At 41.5% G+C, this 23499-nt stretch overlaps 2 protein-coding genes and 1 long non-coding RNA gene across 5 annotated transcripts in view; 2 read left to right on the top strand and 1 right to left on the bottom strand.

Annotated features, from left to right (window-relative positions):
- The window catches only part of LOC118398330 (protein argonaute-3-like), a 39380-nt gene extending 31791 nt beyond the window's left edge, over positions 1-7589 (top strand). For both annotated transcript variants that reach the window (XM_035793563.2, XM_035793564.2), the window contains exons 15-19: positions 91-285; positions 529-663; positions 758-859; positions 1121-1320; positions 1518-7589. In XM_035793563.2, coding sequence (XP_035649456.1) covers positions 91-285; positions 529-663; positions 758-859; positions 1121-1320; positions 1518-1626 — 741 coding nt within the window. In that variant the 3' untranslated portion in view covers positions 1627-7589. The remainder of the gene's footprint in view (positions 1-90; positions 286-528; positions 664-757; positions 860-1120; positions 1321-1517) is intronic.
- Positions 7590-8007: 418 nt separating this feature from the next.
- Positions 8008-20780, top strand: tekt2 (tektin 2 (testicular)). Of its 2 annotated transcripts, none has more exons than XM_035793561.2 (10): positions 8008-8162; positions 9394-9613; positions 10013-10138; positions 10335-10540; positions 11883-12026; positions 17019-17133; positions 17571-17678; positions 19992-20135; positions 20294-20373; positions 20480-20780. In XM_035793561.2, exons 2-10 carry the CDS (start codon positions 9410-9412, stop codon positions 20676-20678), a joined length of 1326 nt encoding a protein of 441 aa, XP_035649454.1. In that variant the 5' UTR covers positions 8008-8162; positions 9394-9409; the 3' UTR covers positions 20679-20780. The 2 variants fall into 2 exon arrangements, with proteins under 2 accessions (XP_035649454.1, XP_035649455.1); XM_035793562.2 differs by lacking the exon at positions 8008-8162 and adding an exon at positions 8465-8608.
- Positions 16347-21844, bottom strand: LOC118398329 (uncharacterized). Its single transcript, XR_004828602.2, has 3 exons — positions 21717-21844; positions 16991-17147; positions 16347-16576 (listed from the first exon to the last, which is right to left on the bottom strand). It is a non-coding gene; the product is annotated as an uncharacterized LOC118398329 (long non-coding RNA).
- Between the last annotated feature and the right edge of the window lie 1655 nt (positions 21845-23499).

The following is a 23499-nucleotide window of genomic DNA, read 5'->3' on the forward strand; positions in this document are numbered from 1 at the left end:
TAATTATATATATATATTATTATTATTATTCTGAAACATGGTGTCAGAAGTCATGTTTCTGACCATCTCCCTCTCTCTGGCCCTATCCAGGTGGTGGGCAGTATGGACGCCCACCCCAGCAGGTACTGTGCCACAGTGAGGGTCCAGAGACCCAGACAGGAGGTGATCCAGGACCTGGCCTCCATGGTGCGGGAGCTCCTCATCCAGTTCTACAAGTCTACCCGCTACAAACCAACCAGAATCATATTTTATAGGGATGGTGTGTCAGAGGGACAGTTCAGACAGGTTAGTTAAAATACTTATGTCCCCCTTCAATCTCTCATTTAAAGTTTACAGCCAAGCCAAAGGATGTCCCTATGTTGAAATGCATTTATTACAAATAGCAATGTCCTTCATAGTTTGTTCTTCATAGTTTATGAAGTTTAAACTTGAGTCTTAATCTTAAATCTTTAGCTATTGGTCATCAACCCTAAATTCTTCACTGCTCGCCACTCTTTGCTCATGTGTTGACTTCTCTCTGTGTGGCAGGTGCTGTACTATGAGCTGCTGGCCATCAGAGAAGCCTGTATCATGTTGGAGAAAGAGTACCAGCCGGGCATCACCTACATTGTAGTGCAGAAGCGCCATCACACACGACTCTTCTGTGCTGACCGGAACGAGCGGGTAAGGGGTGCTATGGATCTCTCGTTGTACATTAACGATTTACTTTGGTAGATTGGTTGTTGAACTGCTTTTAAATGGAGTGTTTATTTGGCAGGTTGGACGGAGTGGTAACATTCCTGCAGGCACCACTGTGGACACAGATATAACCCACCCCTATGAGTTTGACTTTTACCTCTGCAGCCATGCAGGAATACAGGTGTGTGTCAAGACTCATACCAGGGTTGTGTTCAATAGCATTTTATTAAACTAAGTCAGCATTCTTATTGGACAAGTTCAGGTAGTATCTCCTGCTTATTTCTCCCTAATGTTGACTCTTGCTGTCATATTTTCTCAGAGGTTTATCGGCTTCTATTAATTTCCACTGAACTTCATTGTCAGTGTTGAATCAATGCTGGTATTCTCTCCATGGAACCTGCATTGTCCCTGTGGTATTACTGACTTCGCCTACTCCCTCCAGGGTACCAGCAGACCTTCCCACTACCATGTTCTGTGGGACGACAACTGCTTCACGGCTGACGAGTTCCAGCTGCTCACCTACCAGCTGTGCCACACCTACGTCCGCTGCACCCGCTCAGTCTCCATCCCCGCGCCAGCCTACTACGCCCACCTGGTGGCCTTCCGCGCCCGCTACCACCTGGTGGACAAAGAACATGACAGGTGGGGGGATTCATTTAATTGTGATCAGTATACTTTTCTGTAGGGCTAAAATCAATGTCTTGCTGTTTATCAGGTAAAAAGAAACTGGAGGTCGATATCATGTATTGATTTTAAAATGTTCATTCAAGATAAAGGCTCTCTCCCTCCCTTTCTGTCCTTTTCTCGTTTCCCCACTTCCTTCTCTTGAACACACGCAGTGCGGAGGGCAGCCATGTCTCGGGGCAGAGTAATGGCCGAGACCCCACAGCCCTCGCCAAGGCTGTTCAGATTCATCACGACACACTGAGGACCATGTACTTCGCCTGAGAGTGGGGTGTTGGGAGGGGTATTCTGTCAGCCTTGTCAATCTCACATTGGACCCTGGGCTGGCACAGCTCTGGTCCTGACAAGGGGATGCCAAGCTGCTAAAGGCAACAACAACTACAACAGCCAGAGTGGAGTACAGAAACGTTATGCAATACGAAACCAGCCAATCCTCTCCTGGCTTGTTCTCTTCTGCTGTGTTTTTAATTGATTATGGATTGTCTCTGATATTGCTCCTTGAGCTGTGCAAGTCATGTCCTCGCCTGACAGGTTTGACAGCAGCTCAACTTTTGCTTTGTGTTACTTTCAAAATGCCAGAGTGTAGAAGACAAGACAGGGGAATTGATAAGGATGGTTTCAGGGTGTGGGGGCATAGCAGGTCCAGTGAGGATCAGTCTTGTTTCCTCAACAAAGTGATGAATGATATGCTGACTTGTCTATCCAAGGGGTTCAATTGTATAAGTTGTCCTCTTTACATGTCTCCGTCAGCTTGTTGTTGTATGTGCGTCTTCTTATGTTCTGTAGAAGTCTGATTGCCATGATGATGCCCGTTTGTCAAGAACGCTCGTGAATCACAGCTATGCCATTTTTCATACGGCAAGCGCTCTCCTAGTTACTCTCCTCTCTCTAAGCCAATGGTGACTTACTTGTAGACATTGCGACAGTCAAAGTTTAACACTGCATTCTCTATCAATATCAACAGAGTTGTTGTTTTTTACATACAGCCACAGCCATTGTTTTAGGGATTACCTGTTAAGTACTGTTAGAATATCAACCCTAGCCACATCATGGACCTACTCAGAACCTTTACAGAGTTCACTGTGGTAGCTACAGATTTCACTTTTCCTTAGTTTTACTCCTGCTATTTTAAGAGATTAGTCTTATTTAACATTCATTTTCAGCAATAGAACACCATTAGTTTGTCTGTCAATGGCCGAAGAGGTTTTTCACATTTTTAACTAAGGAACTGATGATGTCATGCAATCCTTAAGTGCAATATGTCGTTAATGCAGAAAACCGGTCCAATGGTTAACATGCCAATTTGATATTTTTGGGCCATTATAATCGGACATGGGCAAGTTATAACGGATAAAGAATGTAAACCGGGCCAAGAATTGATGCCATAAAATTGTTGTGGGGGTGACTAATGACAAAGCTTTTTTGTAAATTGGGTAAATGAGTGCCTGTTTTGGGGGTGAAGAAGAATTTGAAAGACAAAGGGTGTATTTCTTTTCGTTAGAGCTCCTGTGAGATAAGTTAGTTTGTTTAGTTATACAGTCATATTATTTCATCCAAGCATTACTGTAAGCATGATATGTTGTCCAGGACTGTCTGGGGTTAGAGAGCAGAGCGGGTGTGGCTGCATTGATTCAGTTTCATGATTTTAGTTTTTAATGTGAATTATTATTGAGTATGTAGACTGACCAATTGAAGGTGGGGACAGTTAGCTAACGGATCTGTCTCATTCATTTTAACACTGGTGGTAGGATTCATTTTGCACTGTTAAAAGTAAGCATTCATATTTCAGAGTTTTATCAAGCCATTTTGTCACATTGTATTTGAAGGGCATTGTCTCTCCATTTGCCTTGCTGTGAAGTATCCTCCAGGTGAGGCTTTTGAGTTTCATCTCGTTCCACTTGGACCAAACCAACGTGCCTGGGGTCATCTGCTTGGGGAATGGATTGTATGGGCCTTGTCTGACTGGGATACAGTTGATCCCTGCTCTCACTGCCTTTGCAAAAGAAGCAGCCGCGTTGTAGCATGGCCGATGTTTTGCCACACTCATTGTCCTATAGCCACGTGTTACCAGAACAAAACTAGCTGCTATACTACATTTTTATTTTATTCATATATATTTGTACAAAGAGACTATAAGAATGACAATTTACTGCACTTAAAGATGCATGTGTTTCAGGTGAGACACATGCCCTGGTGCTGAGAGATGCAGTTTGTTGTGGGGGGGGGGTTTAGTAGACAGACTGTTTATTGTAGTCAAGAGATTGAGATTCATTGGGTGTTTTTCAAGGATCAGGAGTAACAATAGAGAGTACTCTCTCACTATGATACAGGGGACATACTTTAATTCCCAGAGGGTACGATTGTTTAGTAACATGGTTTACACCGGTTTATGGACATCAATACAATACAGCTCCGCCCCTGGGGTTTGTGCGAATTGTCACAGCTAAAATTGTTACTTTCTTGCAAGATGTCAGACATTACCAGCATTTGATTTTACTTGAACAGCATAGGTAGGATCTGATCAACTGAAACTGTGGGCTAATGTGTAACTGCCCTGCTTGTGTGAATAATTTAAGTCTGTACAGCAGTAGTACAGGAAGAATTCACTCTACACTCACGTTGCCACGGAATCGACCTCTAGAGCCAGTGGGTCGGGTTTTGCATCTAGGAGGCAGAGCATTGGGAGCTTGTGCTGTGTTCGTAACCAAGTGGAAGTTTGGAATTTATCAGTTGTGAAGTTATAAATACCATTTGGAGGCATTCGCACATTTTTGTCTAATGTCCAACAAGCTGCGTAAACCATAAACTAAAAGTACAGCTACACTACATTACCAAAATTATGTGGACACCAGATCGTCGAACATCTCTTTCCAAAATCATGGGCATTAATATGGAGTTCGCCCTCCCTTTGCTGCCATAACAGCCTCCACTCTTCTGGGAAGGCTTTCCACCTAATGTTGGAACATTGCTGCGGGGACTTGCTTCCATTCAGCCACTAGCATTAGTGAAGTATGCATTAGTGAAGTCGGGCACTGATGTTGTGCGATTAGGCCTGGCTCACAGTCGGCCTTCCAATTCATCCCAAAGGTGTTTGATTGGGTTGAGGTCAGATTCGTCCGTTGGACTGCTAGATGGTGAAGAGCGATTCATCACTCCAGAGAACGCGTTTCCACTGCTCCAGAGTCCAATGGCGGCGAGCTTTACACCACTCCAGCAGACGCTTGGCATTGAGCATGGTGATCTTAGGGTTGTGTGCGGCTGCTCGGCCATGGAAACCCATTTCATGAAGCTCCTGACGAACAGTTCTTGTGCTTCCAGAGGCCGTTTGGAACTCGGTAGTGAGTGTTGCAATCGAGGACAGACTATTTTTACACGCTACGCACTTCAGCACTTGGTTGTCCCTTTCTGTGCTCTTTTGTGGCCTACCACTTCATGGCTGAGCCGTTTCCACTTCACAATAATAGCCCTTATAGTAGCTCTAGCAGGGCAGAAATGTTATGAACTGACTTGTTGGAAAGGTGGCATCTTATGACAGTGCCACATTGAAAGTCACTGAGCTTTTCAGTAAGGCCATTCTACTGCCAATGTTTGTCTATGGAGATTGCATGGCGGTGTGCTTGATTTTATACACCTGTCAGCAACTGGTGTGGCTGAAATATCCAAATCCACTCATTTGAAGGGGTGGCCACATACCTTTTATGTATATATAATGGATCATGGTTGCAATCAAATTAGTGTTAAAAAACCATATTAATAGATACATGTTTTGTTTTATGTTTTGTTGCACAGGTAATTTCCTTAGGTGATGTCAGAGGTCACCATGTGTGAGATCGGCTTGATAGACGAGTTTCACACTAGTAATTACTAGTTGGAGGGCCATACCAGTGGATTTTCCCCAGTCGTATGTGGTAAATTCCCACTTGGTTACGAACGCAGCATCATTCTGAGGCAGGGGGGTAATACATGGCTATATAATGCACTACTTTTGACCAGGACCCATAGGCCTCTTGGCAAAAGTAGTGCACTATAGGGAAGTAGGGTTGCATTTGAGGTTGAACCAGGCTCCTTCATGTGTTGCCCCCCACCACTAAAAGCTGGACATCAGATGCCTTCTTTTGTTATTCTAATGCATTTTTAATTCCGAAATGGAGATATATTTGTATATTCAAAATATGGAATAATATAATGAGCCACTTATTTTTGCTAATAAATTCTAGAAAAGTAGAACAATAATGACGATAATAATGAAATAAAGACCATAGTGATATAGTCACTGATAATAATCCAAATGTAATAATTCAATAGACTGTTGTTTATTTCCTGGTTGTTAAAATTCTAGTAGTTCCCCTATTTTGCTAATGAATTCTAGAAAAGTAGAACAATGATGACGATAATAATGAAATAAAGACCATAGTGATATAGTCACTGATAATAATCAAAATGTCAGTTATTCAATAGACTGTTGTTTATTTCCTGGTTGTTAAAATTCTAGTAGTTCTCCTAATTTCAGTTTGTGACAAAACAAAACATTGTACCATCTAAACTGCTGTGAAATATCTTTTTAATAACCAAAAAAATTGGCTTTTTGGCTTTTTTAAGCTGGTGTACAAACCGAAAGTAAACCCGAAACTTAAGAACGGGAAGCCTAGAAAAAGTGCACATAGAATAGATCAACCGCTTTTTAGACTTGCTTTAAATGACTGACAGATCTATAACTCACATTTCTATGTGCATTTGGTCAGTCGCCAATGAAGTTACATATTGCAGCTTTTAAAGCAAAGCGTGTCATATCGAAGCTACATCTGCTGCATTTAAATGACCTACTGTGTGTGTGGGGGGGGGGGGGCTTGTTTTTTTTGTGGCAGCTGTTGTCTTGTGACTGATTGGATGAACCTCCTGCTATTTCCCATCACCCTCCTCTCTGTTCAATGAACTAACTATCTCTGGAGAGTAGCCTAGCTTCCATTCAGTAGGTTCCAGTCATCTCACAGAGCCTGGTCTTCTAGAACCTGTAGTGAATGTGACCTACATTTTGATTGATTTCCTCCAACATTTGACTGTGCATCCCTCAAAGTTTTTCTTGTGGAAGGAGTGAAGGTTTTATCCTTGGACAGAATAGTCTGTAGACTGTGCCTTTTCCTGATGGTGCTGAAAACAAGTAAATCAAAGAGATCTTACTTTCAAAATGTTGAGGGCAATATGCCTATGTCTACATTGATACGTATATATTGATACATGACAATTTTGTGTGGGTGCCTGGGTGTCTGTTTGACACTGACATACAGTATAAGAACACAATAATATGCAGAACCAACCAGTTTTGAGGTGTCAGGACCAAAAATGCTTATGGGGATGGTAAGGTAGGCAGGCACTCGCATGGCACAACCAAAAAAGTTGCATTTAATAACTGGGCATGACACTATAGTGGATATTTTAGACTGCCACCCTCCTCAGGTGGAAAATAGTTTTCTGTAATGCATGGGATTTCCAACCCTGGTTCCCTTTGTTTAAACCTTTAGTAGATAGATGTTCAGTGATGGTGTTCTACCCAAAGTGAACAGCAATAAACAAAGTGATCTTTAGGCTCTGAGCAACTAGCTGTTGGGGTTACACCAGGGGGTGCTTCCCAAATGGCACCATATTCCTTATATAGTGCACTACTTTTGACCAGAGTACCTCTTCTCTTGAATTACCACTTTGCATACCATATGCCACATGTTGATGCTAAATTCTTTCAAACACCTTTTGTTCTGTCCCAAATAGCACCCTATTCTCTTTTATAGTGCACTAATATTGGCTCTGATCAAAAGTAGTGCACTATATAGATGGATGGAATAGTGCCATTTGGGAAGTAACTCTGGTGAACCCAACCATTTATTCCAGGCCTTAACAAAAATGCATTCTATTTGTTTAGAACCACTGCTCTTGCATGTATACATTTCTTCTCAATATCTTACAGCTAGAGGTTTACAGACAGAGAACAACATGCAATTTTGCCACAAGAATGCCTGCTTGCCTAGGAAAGAATTCCTCCGAAAATCTCCAAACCCTGCACCTCTTCTTGTGGTTGGCTGCATATCGTACTTATTAATAAGATGCAAATGACACATTCATTTGGTAACAATATGCAAAGAAAATAATTGCAAATACCTTTGTCTGTCTGATGCTGTTTAGCCTTTTTATTTGGTTGTCATATGTAATTGTTTTAATTAAAACTATGTATGAAATCTGTTGGTGTATTCATTGAGGCGAATGGATAAGTGATGCATGTTGACTCTTGCAGTTTTTTCTGCTTCATTCCTAGCCAGACTGAGATACTGTAGCTACGGTATTCAACTGTGATGGGGTGTTACACTTAAGTGTACGATTATATTATGCATTTCTTCATTTAAATGACTTAGTTGTAATTCTAGAACTAGAGTAAGACCATAGTTGGCTTCACAGAAAAGAAAAGCATATAGGGGAGCACTAATGGCCCAGGATACAGCATACATTTATTTCTCCAAATTGGAGACTAATCTGTCGCCAACTATTCTATTTGGGTACATTTTTGCATCAGCTGACAGTCATAGAGCTCCACATTATGATGTAGGCTACAGTGTTGCGTCATCTGACAGTCAAAGATTGTCAATCGCTAAAGCCCCTCATAGGGATATTTGTTTAACGTTGCCATGGCATTTTAATTATTTAGTCGTTGCGTCTGTGCGTTACCTGGAGACAGTCTACAAGAGTTGGTGAGGGACAGTTTATGAAACACCGGTGCAGACACTCCAGGATTTCCGCAAATTCGAGAACTTTGGGTAAGTCAATATAGTTCTAAAGTTCCATTATGTAACAATTTAGCTTGTGCCATAATACCAAAGCCATGTTGAATGGATAAAGGTTGTCTACTTATAGGTTCAATATCAAATGAACACCAATTTATTAGACTAACTATCAAAACAGCCACCATAAAAACAAGACTGCAGGTATTTTCCATTATTCAAACACCTGATGTTAATGCCAGTAGCATTGTCTGTGTGCTGAATTAAGCATAGGCTGCGGAGAAACCGTATCTAGTTTAAATTTGAATAGGCCTAGTCTCTTTTCTGAGGAAAAGTTGCAGGTGTTTCTCAAAATGCATACTACCATGCCAAACATGTGTATAACTAAACCAAGATAGGGAACAAATTAGTCATAGTTGGCAGAACAAGCAAGGACCTGGGCAGAGGCCAAGCAGGAGCTTGCGAGATCCTATTGGAGCGTTGTAAGCATATCTTTTCATGTTTCTGTTAGGGAACGCCGACTCAAAAGTGGCTAAATTCGCCTTTGCACTCCTAAACAATGCACGTTTTTTCTTACTTTACTAAGGGGTAAACCTACAAAATTTTGTCACGCTGTTCGAAACAGAAAACTGTTAATGAGATCAAATGTTTCATCGATGAGAAACTGCAGAATATCAGCCAAATCCATCTCGTTCCTGCTTCTCCAACTGCCGGACACTTGGCTTCCCCACTACGAGTGGAAACGCCAAGTGGATGCTTCACATTTATATATCCGGTGAAATGTCTGTCTCGTCGTTCTCTCTGACCATGCCCCGACCAATGCAAATTGGAGCACGGGAGAAACGGAGTACGAGTCCAAATCAAATTATGCGAAACGAGGGGCACTTCGCGAATGCCTACTCCGTGAATGCCTACTCCGTTTGTACATATTTTGAAGCATGGCTCGATGCAAGCTTCAAAATAAATTATGCAAACACTATTTGGCCAGACAAAATGCACTCCGAATTCGGATTGAAATGTTGCCTATTCACATCTCATATGTTGCCTGACTACAATATTTAAACTTCATAGGTTAATAAATACATGCGGAGTTAATTTTGGCATGTTTACCTGCCTACGTACTGTATATAGCGATCACATAAGTCAATAGGGCTAACTGGCTAGCTACCAGTATTGTTAGCGAGCCAGATAACCACGAATAAAGCATGAGGTGCTACAGTTGAGTGTGAGTGCTTCTCAAATGTGTTGTTTTATCCATTCTCCACAGTCTTGTCCTCACAAGAATGTACTCAAGAGAACGTGGTCAGAGAATGCACTCAGAGCATGAGAGTGTAGAGCACTGTAGTGCCAAGCCTGGGCTCAGGTACAGTGTGTCTGACTGGGACACCAGTAACAAGCAGATATCTGACACAGCAGAATACAGGAGACACATGTCACACATGACAAGGCAGGAAGGGAGGGCCTTACGCAATGAGACAACAAGCAAGGTAAGATTTACACTTCTGTAGCTCAGTTGGTAGAGCATGGCGCTTGTAACGCCAGGGTAGTGGGTTCGATCCCCGGGACCACCCATACGTAGAATGTATGCACACATGACTGACTGTAAGTCGCTTTGGATAAAAGCGTCTGCTAAATGGCATATATTATTATTATTATATTACATTTACATTTTGTGACTATGTAATGAAACAACCAATTCAGTAAGGGCTTGCTTGACTTTGTGACTGTACAGACAAAGCCTTATAAATGAGTTAATACAAATTGTCATGGACTATTATTTATTATCATCACAGTTATTCATGCCATCTCTCTCTATACTCTCCCTCTTTCTCCCCCTCACTCTCAATCTCTCTCCCTCCTCTTTCTCTCTACCTCATCTCCCACAGACTAACTGGGATAAGAGTGACAGCTCTCGCAGACTGAGTGATAGGATCTGGGATATCTCCCGCTGGAGAGAGACTTTGGAATCATGCATACAGGAAGTGGAGAAAGAGATGGATGCCTTAACCCTGGTGAGATTTCAGATTAGTATTAATCTGGCATGCAATTGTTTCAACGTAAAAACAAAGTGTGAAGTACCTGGTAAAACGAAACATTCAGGCAGCTTTCTACATTTATTAGACTTAGCAATAAACCAGGTTGTAGGGTGATGTATTGACGTGCTAGTACAGTGTAGGTGAGTTTGGCTGCTCTGCCTCTGTGTCTCAGGGGAAGGAGGAGACTGAGCGGGCTCTGACAGCCACTGCAGTGCCTCTAGAGGTCACGGTGGAGTGCCTGACCCTGAGGGAGGGTCGCCGCGGCAACGAGCTGGTCAGCGACCCAGTGGAGGCCCAGCTGAAGAAGGAAGTGGAGATGATCGACGGAGCACAGCGGGTGCTCCAGCAGAGCATCGACAAGGCGTTCGAGCAGCTGTGGTAAGAAACCGTTTGACCAATGTTGTGTCCCATAAACACAAATCCTACCATCACCCTTGGTGAGACAAAACCGTGACTCGTCGATGAAGAGCACTTTTTGCCAGTCCGGTCTGGTCCAGCGACGGGGGGTTTGTGCCCATAGGCAACGTTGTTGCCAGTGATGTGTGGTGAGGACCTGCCTTACAACAGGCCTACAAGCCCTCAGTCCAGCCTCTCTCAGCCTATTGCAGACAGTCTGAGCACTGATGGAGGGATTGTGCGTTCCTGGTGTAACTCGGGCAGTTGCTGTTGCCATCCTGTACATGTCCCACAGGTGTGATGTTCGGATGTACTGATCCTGTGCAGATGGTGTTACACCTGGTCTGCCACTGCGAGGAGGCCATCATGTCTCCCTGTAAGCGCTGTCTTAGGTGTCTCACAGTGCGGACACTGCAATTTATTGCCCTGGCCACATCTGCAGTCCTCCTGACTCCTTGCAGCATCCCTAAGGCACGTTCACGCAGATGAGCAGGGACCCTGGGTATCTTTCTTTTGGTGTTTTTCAGAGTCAGTAGAAAGTCCTCTTTTTAGTGTCCTAAGTTTTCATAACTGTGACCTTAATTGCCTACTATCTGTAAGCTGTTAGTGTCTTAACAAAAGTTCCACAGGTACATGTTCATTAATTGTTTATGGTTCGTTGAACAAGCATGGGAAACAGTGTTTAAACCCTTTACAATGAAGATCTGTGAAATATATTTGGATTTTTACTAATTATCTTTGAAAGACAGGGTCCTGAAAAAGGGACGTTTCTTTTTTTTGCAGAGTTTACCTGTATTTACTCATGGCATTGATGCTGTATCATTATTTTCTACATTTAAATTGCCCTTGCCTAACAAATGTGTCTAAAGCCGAGCTTGCAACTCGCCTATTCTCACTATATAAGGCGATATATTATGACTAGAGCGACTGCCATGAGAAGGCATAATGTTACTTCACTTTTTTGGCTGAAGGATCCTGCAGATCCATGTGCAGATAAAGCGTCCGGGGAGGAAAAAGTTTAATTAAAAGTGATATGTGAGGACAAAACTAAGACGTTTCTAAACTTGTTAAATACAGAGTTTTATTAAATGGTTATTAAGAGTAAAAGTGAGTTTGGTAGGTAGCCAAGTAGCGACAAACTGCACAGCAGCACGGAGACCATGCGGAAGTACGATGCGCCACCATGTAAATCATACTATAGATATCATGTTTCACGTTGAATTTATGAACTACAAAAAGGTAAGACATGTTTTGATTTAAACTCTGGTGCCGCTCTATCACATATTTTGCGGTTTCAGTACTTGTCAATGGCTGTTCTCTCCAGTCTTCTTCAGGTGTCCCGGCAGCAGCTGACCCATGACCTTCAGAACAAGATTGAGGCCCAGGACATTGACCTCTCCTGCTTGTCTATCACTGTTACATCACCTAAGACCTCCCTGAAGCCCAACCCCCTGCGCATACCCATAGGGTGAGCTGGAATGAGGGTGTACAGTGCAATACAAAGAAATACTAGGCCTTCTGAAATTTATCAGGATCTCTAGATCAAACCTACTTATCTTTTGTTGTCAATGAGCACCTCGTACAATTGCCATTCTTACATGCATATGCATGTCTAACTAGCTACAATATTAATTTACCAGGCTCTCAACTCATCCAATGATTTTCTGCAAAGCCACCACTTGCCTTTCAAATTATTTAAATGTACATAGAGTTTTTTACTCCAAGAGAGAGAAAGACAATAGTTTAACAGTTTTGAACAAATTAACGTCCTAAAATTAAGGAGAAGCAAGAGGAAGAGAGACCTGGCTATATTTGGTTGTCATTTTTTAAACTTTCACTTAGCTAGTGAATGCAGCAAGCTAGTTTAGCCTACTCAAACACCCAGCTCAAACTTACTCACTTACTCATTCAAAGGTTTTTCTTTATTTTTTATATTTTCTATATTGTAGAATAGTGAAGACATCAAAACTATGAAGTAACACATATGGAATCATGTAGTAACCAAAAAAGTGTTAAACAAATCAAAATATATTTGGTGAGATTCTTCAAAAGTGTCATGGGAATTTTAATCAATAATGAGGAGAGACAATCACCAATCAGGATATTACTTTATTCAAAATGTATTAATAACATAGATTAATTATTGCAATAATGAAGCTGGTTGAAGAAGCACCCCAAGATGATTAGTTGAGAGCCAACGAGCTGATTTTAGCCACACTATTTTATAGCAAAGTACATCCTCCTGAATGTTCATGACAAACAACATATGTATGGAATGGGTCACAAGGTTAGGATTTGTATGAAAGATACTAATAATTCACAGCGGACAGTATCTGCTGTAAAGACTGCTCTCATTATGTAGAAACCAGGGTCTGGCCCCCAAAACAAAGTTCCTATCATCGTTATCCATACCGGAGCCATCTCCACCCTGGTAACTCGCGGCACACAAACACCAACTCATTCTATGGAATGTGGGCTCCGAGAGAGGACAAGACCATCATAAATCAGTTGCTCGAGTTAAATCTCTGAAGCTCCTCTCAGTCAATCAGCTTCATGAGGAATGCTTTTCCAACAGTCTTGAAGGAATACCACAAGAAATTCCACAAATTAACAAGACACACCTGTTAATTGAAATGTACTGCAAGTGACTACCTCATGAACCTGGTTGAGAGGATGCCAAGAATGTGCAAAGCTGTCATCAAGGCAAAGGGTGGATATTTGAAGAATCTCAAATATAAAATATATTTTGATTTGTTTAACACTTTGTTTGGTTACTACATGTGTTATTTCATATTTTTTTGTCTTCAATATTATTCTACAATGTAGAAAATAGTAACAATCAAGAAAAACCCTTGAATGATCCACAGAGACAAACTGTTACAGTTGATGTCGGAAGTTTACATACACCTTAGCCAAATATCAGTTTTTCACAATTAATGACATTTACAGTTATCCTAGAAAAATTCCCTGTCTTAGGTCAGTTAGGATCACCACTTTTTTTTAAGAATGAAATGTCAGAATAATAGTAGAGTGATTTATTTCAGCTTTTATTTCTTTCATCACATTCCCAGTGGGTCAGACCTTTACATACACTCTTAGTATTTGGTAGCATTGCCTTTAAATTGTTTAACTTGGGTCAAATGTTTCAGGTAGCCTTCCACAAGCTTCCCACAATAAGTTGGGTGAATTTTGGCCCATTCCTCCTGACAGAGCTGGTCTAACTGAGTCAGGTTTGTAGGCCTCCTTTGCTCGCACACGCTTTTTCAGTTCTGCCCACACATTTTCTATAGGATTGAGGTCTTGTGATGGCCACTCCAATACCTTGACTTTGTAGTCCTTAAGCCATTTTCCACAACTTTGGAAGTATGCTTGGGGTCATTGTCTATTTTGACTGATGTGTTGAGATGTTGCTTCAATATATCCACATAATTTTCCTGTCTCATGATGCCATCTATTTTGTGAAGTGCACCAGTCCCTCCTGCAGCAAAGCACCCCCACAACATGATGCTGCCACCCCCGTGCTTCACGGGGGGATTGGTGTTTTTCGGCTTGCAAGCCTCCCCCTTTTTCCTCAAAACATTACATTGGTCCATTATGGCCAAACAGATTTTTGTTTCATCAGACCAGAGGACATTTCTCCAAAAAGTACAATCCCCATGTGCAGTTTCAAACCGTAGTCTGGCTTTTTTTTACTGTGGATATAAATACTTTTGTACCTGTTTCCTCCAGCATCTTCACAAGGTCCTTGTTGTTCTGGGATTGATTTGCACTTTTGGCACCAAAGTATGTTCATCTCTAGGAGACAGAACACATCTCCTTCTTGAGCGGCATGACGGATGCCCATGGTGTTTATACTTGCGTACTATTGTTTTGTACAGATGAACGTGGTGCCTTCAGGCATTTGGAAATTCATCCACAGGTAAACCTCCAATTGACTCAAATGATGTCAATTATCCTATCAGAAGTTTCTAAAGCCATGACATAATTTCTGGAATTTCCCAAGCTGTTTAAAGGCACAGTCAACTTAGTGCATGTAAACTTCTGACCCACTGGAATTGTGATACAGTGTCAAATAATATAAGTCAAATAATCTGTCTGTAAACAATTGTTGGAAACATTTATTGTGTCATGCACAAAGTAGATGTCCTAACCGACTTGCCAAAACTATGGTTTGTTAACCATTGACTTGTGGAGTGGTTGAAAAATGAGTTTTAATGACTCCAACCTAAGTGTATGTAAACTTCCGACTTCAACTGTAAATTTATGTGTATACATACATACATACATACATACATACATACATACATACATACATACATACATACATACATACATACAGTGGCAAAAAAGTATTTAGTCAGCCACCAACACCAACACACAAAGACACCTGTCCACAACCTCAAACAGTCACACTCCAAACTCCACTATGGCCAAGACCAAAGAGCTGTCAAAGGACACCAGAAACAAAATTGTAGACCTGCACCAGGCTGGGAAGACTGAATCTGCAATAGGTAAGCAGCTTGGTTTGAAGAAATCAACTGTGGGAGCAATTATTGGAAAATGGAAGACATACAAGACCACTGATAATCTCCCTCGATCTGGGGCTCCACGTAAGATCTCACCCCGTGGGGTCAAAATGATCACAAGAACGGTGAGCAAAAATCCCAGAACCACACGGGGGGACCTAGTGAATGACCTGCAGAGAGCTGGGACCAAAGTAACAAAGCCTACCATCAGTAACACACTACGCCGCCAGGGACTCAAATCCTGTAGTGCCAGACGTGTCCCCCTGCTTAAGCCAGTACATGTCCAGGCCCGTCTGAAGTTTGCTAGAGAGCATTTGGATGATCCAGAAGAAGATTGGGAGAATGTCATATGATCAGATGAAACCAAAATATAACTTTTTGGTAAAAACTCAACTCGTCGTGTTTGGAGGACAAAGAATGCTGAGTTGCATCCAAAGAACACCATACCTACTGTGAAGCATGTGGGTGGAAAAATCATGCTTTGGGGCTGTTTTTCTGCGAAGGGACCAGGACGACTGATCCGTGTAAAGGAAAGAATGAATGGGGCCATGTATCGTGAGATTCTGTGTGAAAACCTCCTTCCATCAGCAAAGACCATCAGCAAAGATGAAATGTGGCTCGGTCTTTCAGCATGACAATGATCCCAAACACACCGCCCGGGCAACAAAGGAGTGGCTTCGTAAGAAGCATTTCAACATCCTGGAATGGCCTAGCCGGTCTCCAGATCTCAACCCCATAGAAAATCTTTGGAATGATTTTAAAGTCCGTGTTGCCCAGCAACAGCCCCAAAACATCACTGCTCTAGAGGAGATCTGCATGGAGGAATGGGCCAAAATACCAGCAACAGTATGTGAAAACTTTGAAGACTTACAGAAAACGTTTGACCTCTGTCATTGTCAACAAAGGGTATATAACAAAGTATTGAGAAACTTTTGTTATTGACTAAATACTTATTTTCCACCAATATTTGCTAATTAAATTCATTAAAAAATCCTACAATGTGATTTTCTGGATTTTTTTCCCTTATTTTGTCTGTCATAGTTGAAGTGTACCTATGATAAATTACAGGCCTCATCTTTTTAAGTGGGAGAACTTGCACAATTGGTGGCTGACTAAATACTTTTTGCCCCACTGTACATACATACATACATACATACATACATACATACATACATACATACATACATACATACATACATACATAAATACATACATACAACAACATACATAAATTATCATTCATTTAAAAAGATAAAACCTACACAAATAGCTAGCTAGAACAAAGTGTTAATAAGATAAATTCATTTAAAAAGATTAAAAGCAATACAATACATACATACATACATACATACATACATACATACATACATACATACATACATACATACATACATACATACATACGAGCAAAGTGATCGTGCTGTTTTTATGTGGCTGCTATGAACGTGAACTGTGTTTGCGTGTGTTCAGAGGTGTATTCATCCCGCTGTTTCTGTTGAAAAAAAAAATCATAATCGGAATTAAGCAAAACAAGGATAGACATACCTGTAAAAACTCACATTTTCAATAGTTTGACTAATGATTATACTGTAGAGCAGTTAGATGCAGGCAATAGTGTGCACGGCGGTATTGAACGTATCAATGTCTGTCACCTTGATTACTGAAAATTCTCTCACCCTGTGCACTTATGTTGTAAACTTTCATTCATAGTTTGTAGCAACCTTGTGATGGGTACAGGGAAATTGAGTATCATACAGTAGCCTAAACCTATCAATGTTAAATTGAGCTTGGTTAATGGAATATGAATGACAGTCATCCAATATGCTGTAATAGAAATAAGGCCATGCTCATAGAAAGAAAAAAAAAATCCTCCCTTACTTTAGCCACTGCTGTAAAATACCTGTACCTGAATGTGTAAAATGTGCTGTTTGCAGTTCCACCACCCCCCAGCAGTGGGAGCAGTTCAGCCAGTACAACGTGGCCCGAGCTCAGGAGGAGATGCAGGCATCACTGCAGCTGAGGGAGGACATGAATATCACCAGGGCACAGGTGTGAAATGGGGCCTGGGGTAGGGAGAGAGGAGTGTAGCGTTACCATGTGGCCAGCCCTATATCAATATCACTTTTCTGTATTGGCGCCTATAAAACAACACTGTCTCTTTTTGCGTCTCAAAAGTCACCCTATTGCCTTACTTTTGACCAGGGCCCAAAGGGTCAAAAGTAGTGCACTACATAGGGAATAGGGTGCCATTTGGGATGCACTCACTGCTTTCACATGGCTCTCTGTTGTTGTGTGTGGTATTTGGGGACCACCCATACGTAGAATGTATGCACACATGACTGTAAGTCGCTTTGGATAAAAGCGTCTGCTAAATGGCATATATTATTTGATTGGGTCTGTTTCATAAATATTGCTAGAATGTGTCCGTGTAAGACTAGTGAGAGTTAGGTAAAGATGTGTGTTATATCTGGGTTGTCATCCCTCAGTTGCAGAATGAGCTGGATGCTCAGCGAATCGCCACAGTGTTTGCCATCCGTAAACGCACTCACCACCTGGAGCAGGCTCACGATGAGACGCAGTGGCAGATGAAGAGCGTGAGTAGTCAACCTTTCTCCACAGTGCCAAAATGATTTTATCAATGTTGAAGACATACAAGGCGTGAACTTGCAGAATTAGGCACAATGCTTTAGGCTGCAGGTCAAAATTAACTGTGGCTTGGCCATGTTTAGAAGAGTGGCCAGGATTAGGGCTGTTACGGTGACCGTATTACCGCCACACCGGCGGTCACGAGACATAATGTCAGTTAAATTTCATGTGACCATTTAGTCACGGTAATTAGGCTTCAAGCTCTGATGCTGCTCATGGTCATTAGTAGCCTCCAAACTTGCTAACTGCCTGTTACTCAACACTATTGTCCCTCTAATCACTCCGACATCAATGCAAATGTAATCAAAAATCTAATCAATCACTTCATGAGAGCTCATGTTGCGCAACATTTCTATAGGCTATGTAATTGCATGAAAACAGAGTGATGGCCTCTATTAAAAAGAAGATCCCATCAGCTTTCTATAGGCTAGGCCTACTATATTTATTAACTGTCCTAATATTACACACATTGCATCTCTTTACAACAGGCTGGCATGAAAATGAACCACGGGAAAAGCGTCCCCCATTTTCCCCTGTCCCTGGTTTCGAGACATGATAATGGTCCATTCCAAATCAAAACAAATTTCACACATATATTATTTACTATATGTAAAGACAAGATTAAATCAATAATAGTCTGATTTTATAAACAGTGCATACCTTCTTTTTTTTTCGGCTTTTAAATCATAGTTGCACACCATGTAGCCTAGCCCATAGGCCTATATGTTTTGATAAGGTTTGTATCACAACAGAAGTGACCAAATAACTTCTTAAAATGAAGCACATTAATCAGCTTTACATACAACAGGTGTAGAGCCTAACTGGCATACGTACGCAGCGCGTGAGTTTCAAGTTTGGGGAGGATAATTTTCACCATAAAAATGCACCTTTTACCATAAAAGCATTACATTCATAATCATATTTTCGGTCACTTTTGAGAATGGTGTTTTCCTGCTAATAGGAACATTTGCGCTATAATGTGAAGAATTAGTCTAATAGTTTATCAACATTTTAAGCTAAACATTCTGATCTGTTCCATTGACCTCATTGCTTAAAAACATTTTTTTAATGCTAAGTGGTTGCATTAATTTGGGATCTATCGCATCCCACAACTTTCCCAGACTATGTTTGGAATATTTATTTCTCACACAGAATAGGTCAACTTTTGTACTATGGGGGATTGTAGAGAGTCATGTGAGTTAGTGGTGCTTCGGAGCATGCAGCTGGGAGAAGCGCTGAATATAATAATTATAATTCCCAAGGGCACAATGGCCACTGAAAGGGGATTCAAGTCATCATTAGAGTCGCATCATGCAGCCTTAGAATGTATTCAAAATCAAAAGAAATATCCTTTGTATCACAACTAAAGTTACATAAATAACTCTAAATTAAGCATATAGGAGAACCTGTTTCTTTGTTATCCGCTCAACACAAAGTCAGTCAATCAAATGTATTTATAAAGCCCTTTTTTACATCAGCCGATGTCACAAAGTGCTGTACAGAAAACCAGCCTAAAACCCCAAACATCAAGAAATGCAGATGTAGAAGCACGCTGGCTAGGAAAAACTCCCTAGAAAAGCAGGAAACTAGGAAGAAACCTGGCTCTGAGGGGTGGCCCGTCCTCTTCTGGCTGTGCCGGGTGGAGATAACAGTACATGGCCAAGATGTTCACACGTTCATAGACACTGTGGCCCCGTCCGACGACACCCCCGGACAAGGCCAACCAGGCAGGATACAACCCAACCCACTTTGCCAAAGTAATAACCGCATGTGTGCACTCTCTTAAATGGTTTGGAGAAAATATCCTTTCTATTTTATTCAGCTATGTTCAATTGTATTCTTCATACTATAAAATAGGAAATAATGCCACTGAATTCTAAGCAAATCTTGTCTGCTAAAATGAACCTGTGTAGCCCACAGCCATATGGCTTCACCAGATCAGGGCCTAATATAATGACAATTCAGAGTATGCTATTTGGTTCTTCTGAAATAGACTACATTTTCTTCATATCATGTTTCTTTAGACCTGTCTAAAATAAATAATGGATTTATTGGGATGGTGTAGGCTATATTACATGGATTTTAAAATGTAGCTCCAAACGTCTGCATCAGTGGCATGTAGGCTATCCGTGGAAGCCAGGAGATGCTAAATGTGTTTGTTAATTAACATAGTCAATTACGTGAGACCGGCTGTTATTTGCTTGACCATCACCGGCTGACAAAATCCCTAGGCGGAATCATATGGACGTCTTTTTTGTTAGTCCCAGGATGAGATCTCAGATATGGAAAGGGACATCCGTAGTCTAGAGGATGATCTCCAGGCTAAGATGGGCCCACTAAAGCTGGTCCACACCCGGCTGGAGAACAGGACCAAGAGGCCTGGAGTCGATCTCTGTAGGGATGAGGTAGGCTACACTTGGACGGGCACTGGTTCATTTACTGCCATTTTCAATAGGTTTTGTGGTCGTGAAAATACTGTACTGTAAAAATGAACAGGAATGTTGAATTGGAGAGGTCAACAGATTTAAAACGGGACTTTATCAGCTTGTTGTGTTTGAACCAGGTTCAGTATGGGCTTGTGGATGAAGCCAATCAGCTGGAGGCCACCATTCTGGCTCTGAAACAGAAACTGGCCCAGGCTCAGTGAGTGTAATGTAGACTATTGATTCTTATGAACAAAATGAGAATGAACCATCCCATGCCAATAACATGTCCCATGTATATCTTCCTCCTTTCTCCTCCTCTCCAGGTATGCCCTCCAGGCTCTCCAGCTGCACCAGGCCCATATGGGGGAGGATCTGTCCCGTAAGAAGGACGCCCTCTCTCTAGAGCAGCGCAGCCTTGAGACACGCAGCCGCCTCGCCTCCGCTGCTTTCACTGACGTGTCCTCTGGCGCCATGGTCCCCCTCACCATCTCCAGCGGGAGACACAACCTGGAGCTGGCCTAGGCTCACCAATTCATCTCTCACACAACCTTAGGGTTCTCTGACCGTAACCTTATTTCCCTCAATTTATTAACCATACCATAAATATGCACATTCGCATCTCAATTGTGTTTTTGGGTCTATGTTTATCTTTTAGGCCCCTGTGTTTTCTGTGCGTTTTACAGCAGTCATAGTCTTACACCTATCTTCTGTAAGTTCCGTTATGTGTTATCAATTGAATATAGTGTATCAAAAAAGATCGGCATCATATTAAAACTGCAATATGTAACTTTTTGGGCGACCTGACCAGTTTTACATAGAAATATGAATTATAGATATGTCATTTTCTTTGAAAGCAAGTCTAAGAATCAGTAGGTCTGTTCTATGTGCCTTATTTCGATGCTTCCCGTTCTAAAGTTGTTTGTGTCTTTCGGTTTTGTTTCAAAACAGCTGAAAATACAATATTATTGGTTATAGAAAATATATTAGTGGGTTAGGTGGTACAATGATTCTCTACACTATACTTGCTTGTTTTGTCACAAACTGAAATTAGGCAATACTTTCTTGTTTTGTCACATGAACTGAAATTAGGCGAACTTTTAGAAGTTTAGCAGCCAGGAAATGGTGGAGCAATTTCTGCACAGTGCATCATTAAGTAAACTGTTCAATGTAAGTAATTCTCCTAAGAGTTCATTCAGTTCAACTGTATCATCAACATTTGTAAAGATATTGATATCAATAGACTGGGATGCTATTGATGTAAATTACATTATCATTTTCTGAATAATCTGAAAATAATTTTCCAATTGACAGGTTGGCCTATCTAGTTTCTCAGGGAAGCAGATTATCTCTGAATGTGATTTAATTCAAGAAACATGACTAATTTGCACATATATTAAGAAATCAGCTAGCTTGCCTACTGACACCTCTTCACTTGCTAATTCTAGGAGTCCTAGGCCTAGTTAATTAGTCTGTTACCTGATTTATTGTGTGCATTTATGTGAGATGTCAGAGTATGCAGACTGTGTTGTATGCATGTGCCCCAAGAGATGGCAACCTTACCAGGGTCCAGGGCCAGTTCTGTCTTGACTCTTGGTCAGCCAGCCCAAAAGGATTATTGTGTTTTCAGTTTATGGTGACTAAAATAAATACATGCAAAAAGTAAACGAAATGGCCATCAAACTCCAGCAGACTCACGGCTCTGCAAGCAGCCACACCCTCTAATTGCCACATCTGTGCACAATCAAGACTTCCTGGCAGAGTACAGCAACTGACTGGTTGCTGCTGCCACCTTGTGATGGAGTGTGGAAGTGGTAGAGTAGGGTCTAATTGTGCTCCTAAGAACTAAACTACCTAACCTATTCCATAACACATGTTTAAGGTAATCTATGTTCATTGAGCATTAGCATTAATGACCCTGTTTATACTCCATCTATCCACACATTGTTTGGCCAAGACTTGATCCCAAATGGCATCCTATGTAGTGCATTACTTTTGATCAGATAATGGGGCTCTGGTCAAAATTTGGGAAGAGTGCATTCGGAAAGTATAAAGACCCATTCCCTTTTTCCACATTTTGTTACATCACAGCCTTATTTTAAAATGTATTAAATTGTATTTTTTCCTCGTCGATATACATACAATACCCCATCTGGACAAAGCAAAAAAAGGTTGTTAATGTATAAAACATCTTATTTACATAAGTATTCACACCCTTTGCTATGAGACTCGAAATTGAGCTCAGGTGCATCCTGTTTCCATTGATCATCCTTGAGATGTTTATACAACTTGATTGGAGTCCACCTGTGGTAAATTAAATTGATTGGACATGATTTAGAAAGGCACACACCTGTCTATATAAGGTCCCACAGTTGACAGTGCATGTCAGAGCAAAAACCATGCCATGAGGTCGAAAGAATTGTACGTAGAGTTCCGAGACAGGATTGTGTCAAGGCACAGCTCTGGGGAAGGGTAGCAAAAAAAATATGCAGCATTGAAGGTCCCCAAGAACACAGTGGGCCCCCATAATTCTTAAATGGAAGAAGTTTGGAACCACCAAGACTTCCTAGAGCTATCCACCCTGCCAAACTGAGCAATCGAGGGAGAAGGGCCTTGGTCAGGTAGGTGACCAAGAACCTGATGGTCACTCTGACAGAGCTCCAGGTGGGAGAAACTTCCAGAAGGACAACCATCTCTTCAGCACTCCAGCAATCAGGCCTTTATGGTAGAGTGGCCAGATGGAAGCCACTCCTCAGTAAAAGGTACATGACAGCCCACTTGGATGTAGCCTAAAGGCACCTAAAGGACTCTCAGACCATGAGAAACAAGATTCTCTGGTCTGACGAAACCAACATTTAACACTTTAACCTGAATGCCAAGCATCAAATCTGGAGGAAATATTTTGTATTGCTTTTAATCTTTTTAATGAATTTATCTTATTAACACTTTGTTCTTGCTAGCTATTTGTGTAGGTAGCTATCAAGTAAACGCAATGATAGCACAATCCCTACAGTGAAGCATGGCGGTGGCAGCATCATGCTGTGGGGATGTTTTTCAGCGGCAGGGATGGGGAGACTACTCAAGACCGAAGGAAATATGAATGGAGTAAAGTACAGAGAGATCCTTAATGAAAACCTGCTCTAGAGCATTCAGGACCTCAGATTGGACAACGACCCTAAGCACACAGCCAACATAACGCAGGAGTGGCTTCGGGACACGTCTCTGAATGTCTTTGAGTGGCCCAGCCAGACTTGAACCTGATCGAACATCTCTGGAGAGATCTGAAAATAGCTGTGCAGCGACGCTCCCCGTCTAACCTGACAGACCTTGAGAGGATATGTAGAGA

Source organism: Oncorhynchus keta, chromosome 19 (genome assembly GCF_023373465.1).
Source record: "Oncorhynchus keta strain PuntledgeMale-10-30-2019 chromosome 19, Oket_V2, whole genome shotgun sequence".
NCBI classification, from domain to species: Eukaryota; Metazoa; Chordata; class Actinopteri; order Salmoniformes; family Salmonidae; genus Oncorhynchus; species Oncorhynchus keta.

Coding starts and splice junctions, on each gene's coding strand:
- tekt2 (XM_035793561.2), top strand. CDS start 9,410: ATGTACTCAAGAGAACGTGGTCAGAGAATGCACTCAGAGCATGAGAGT. Junction 10,139..10,334: donor AGATGGATGCCTTAACCCTG/GTGAGATTTCAG, acceptor TCTGTGTCTCAG/GGGAAGGAGGAGACTGAGCG. Junction 10,541..11,882: donor AAGGCGTTCGAGCAGCTGTG/GTAAGAAACCGT, acceptor TGTTCTCTCCAG/TCTTCTTCAGGTGTCCCGGC.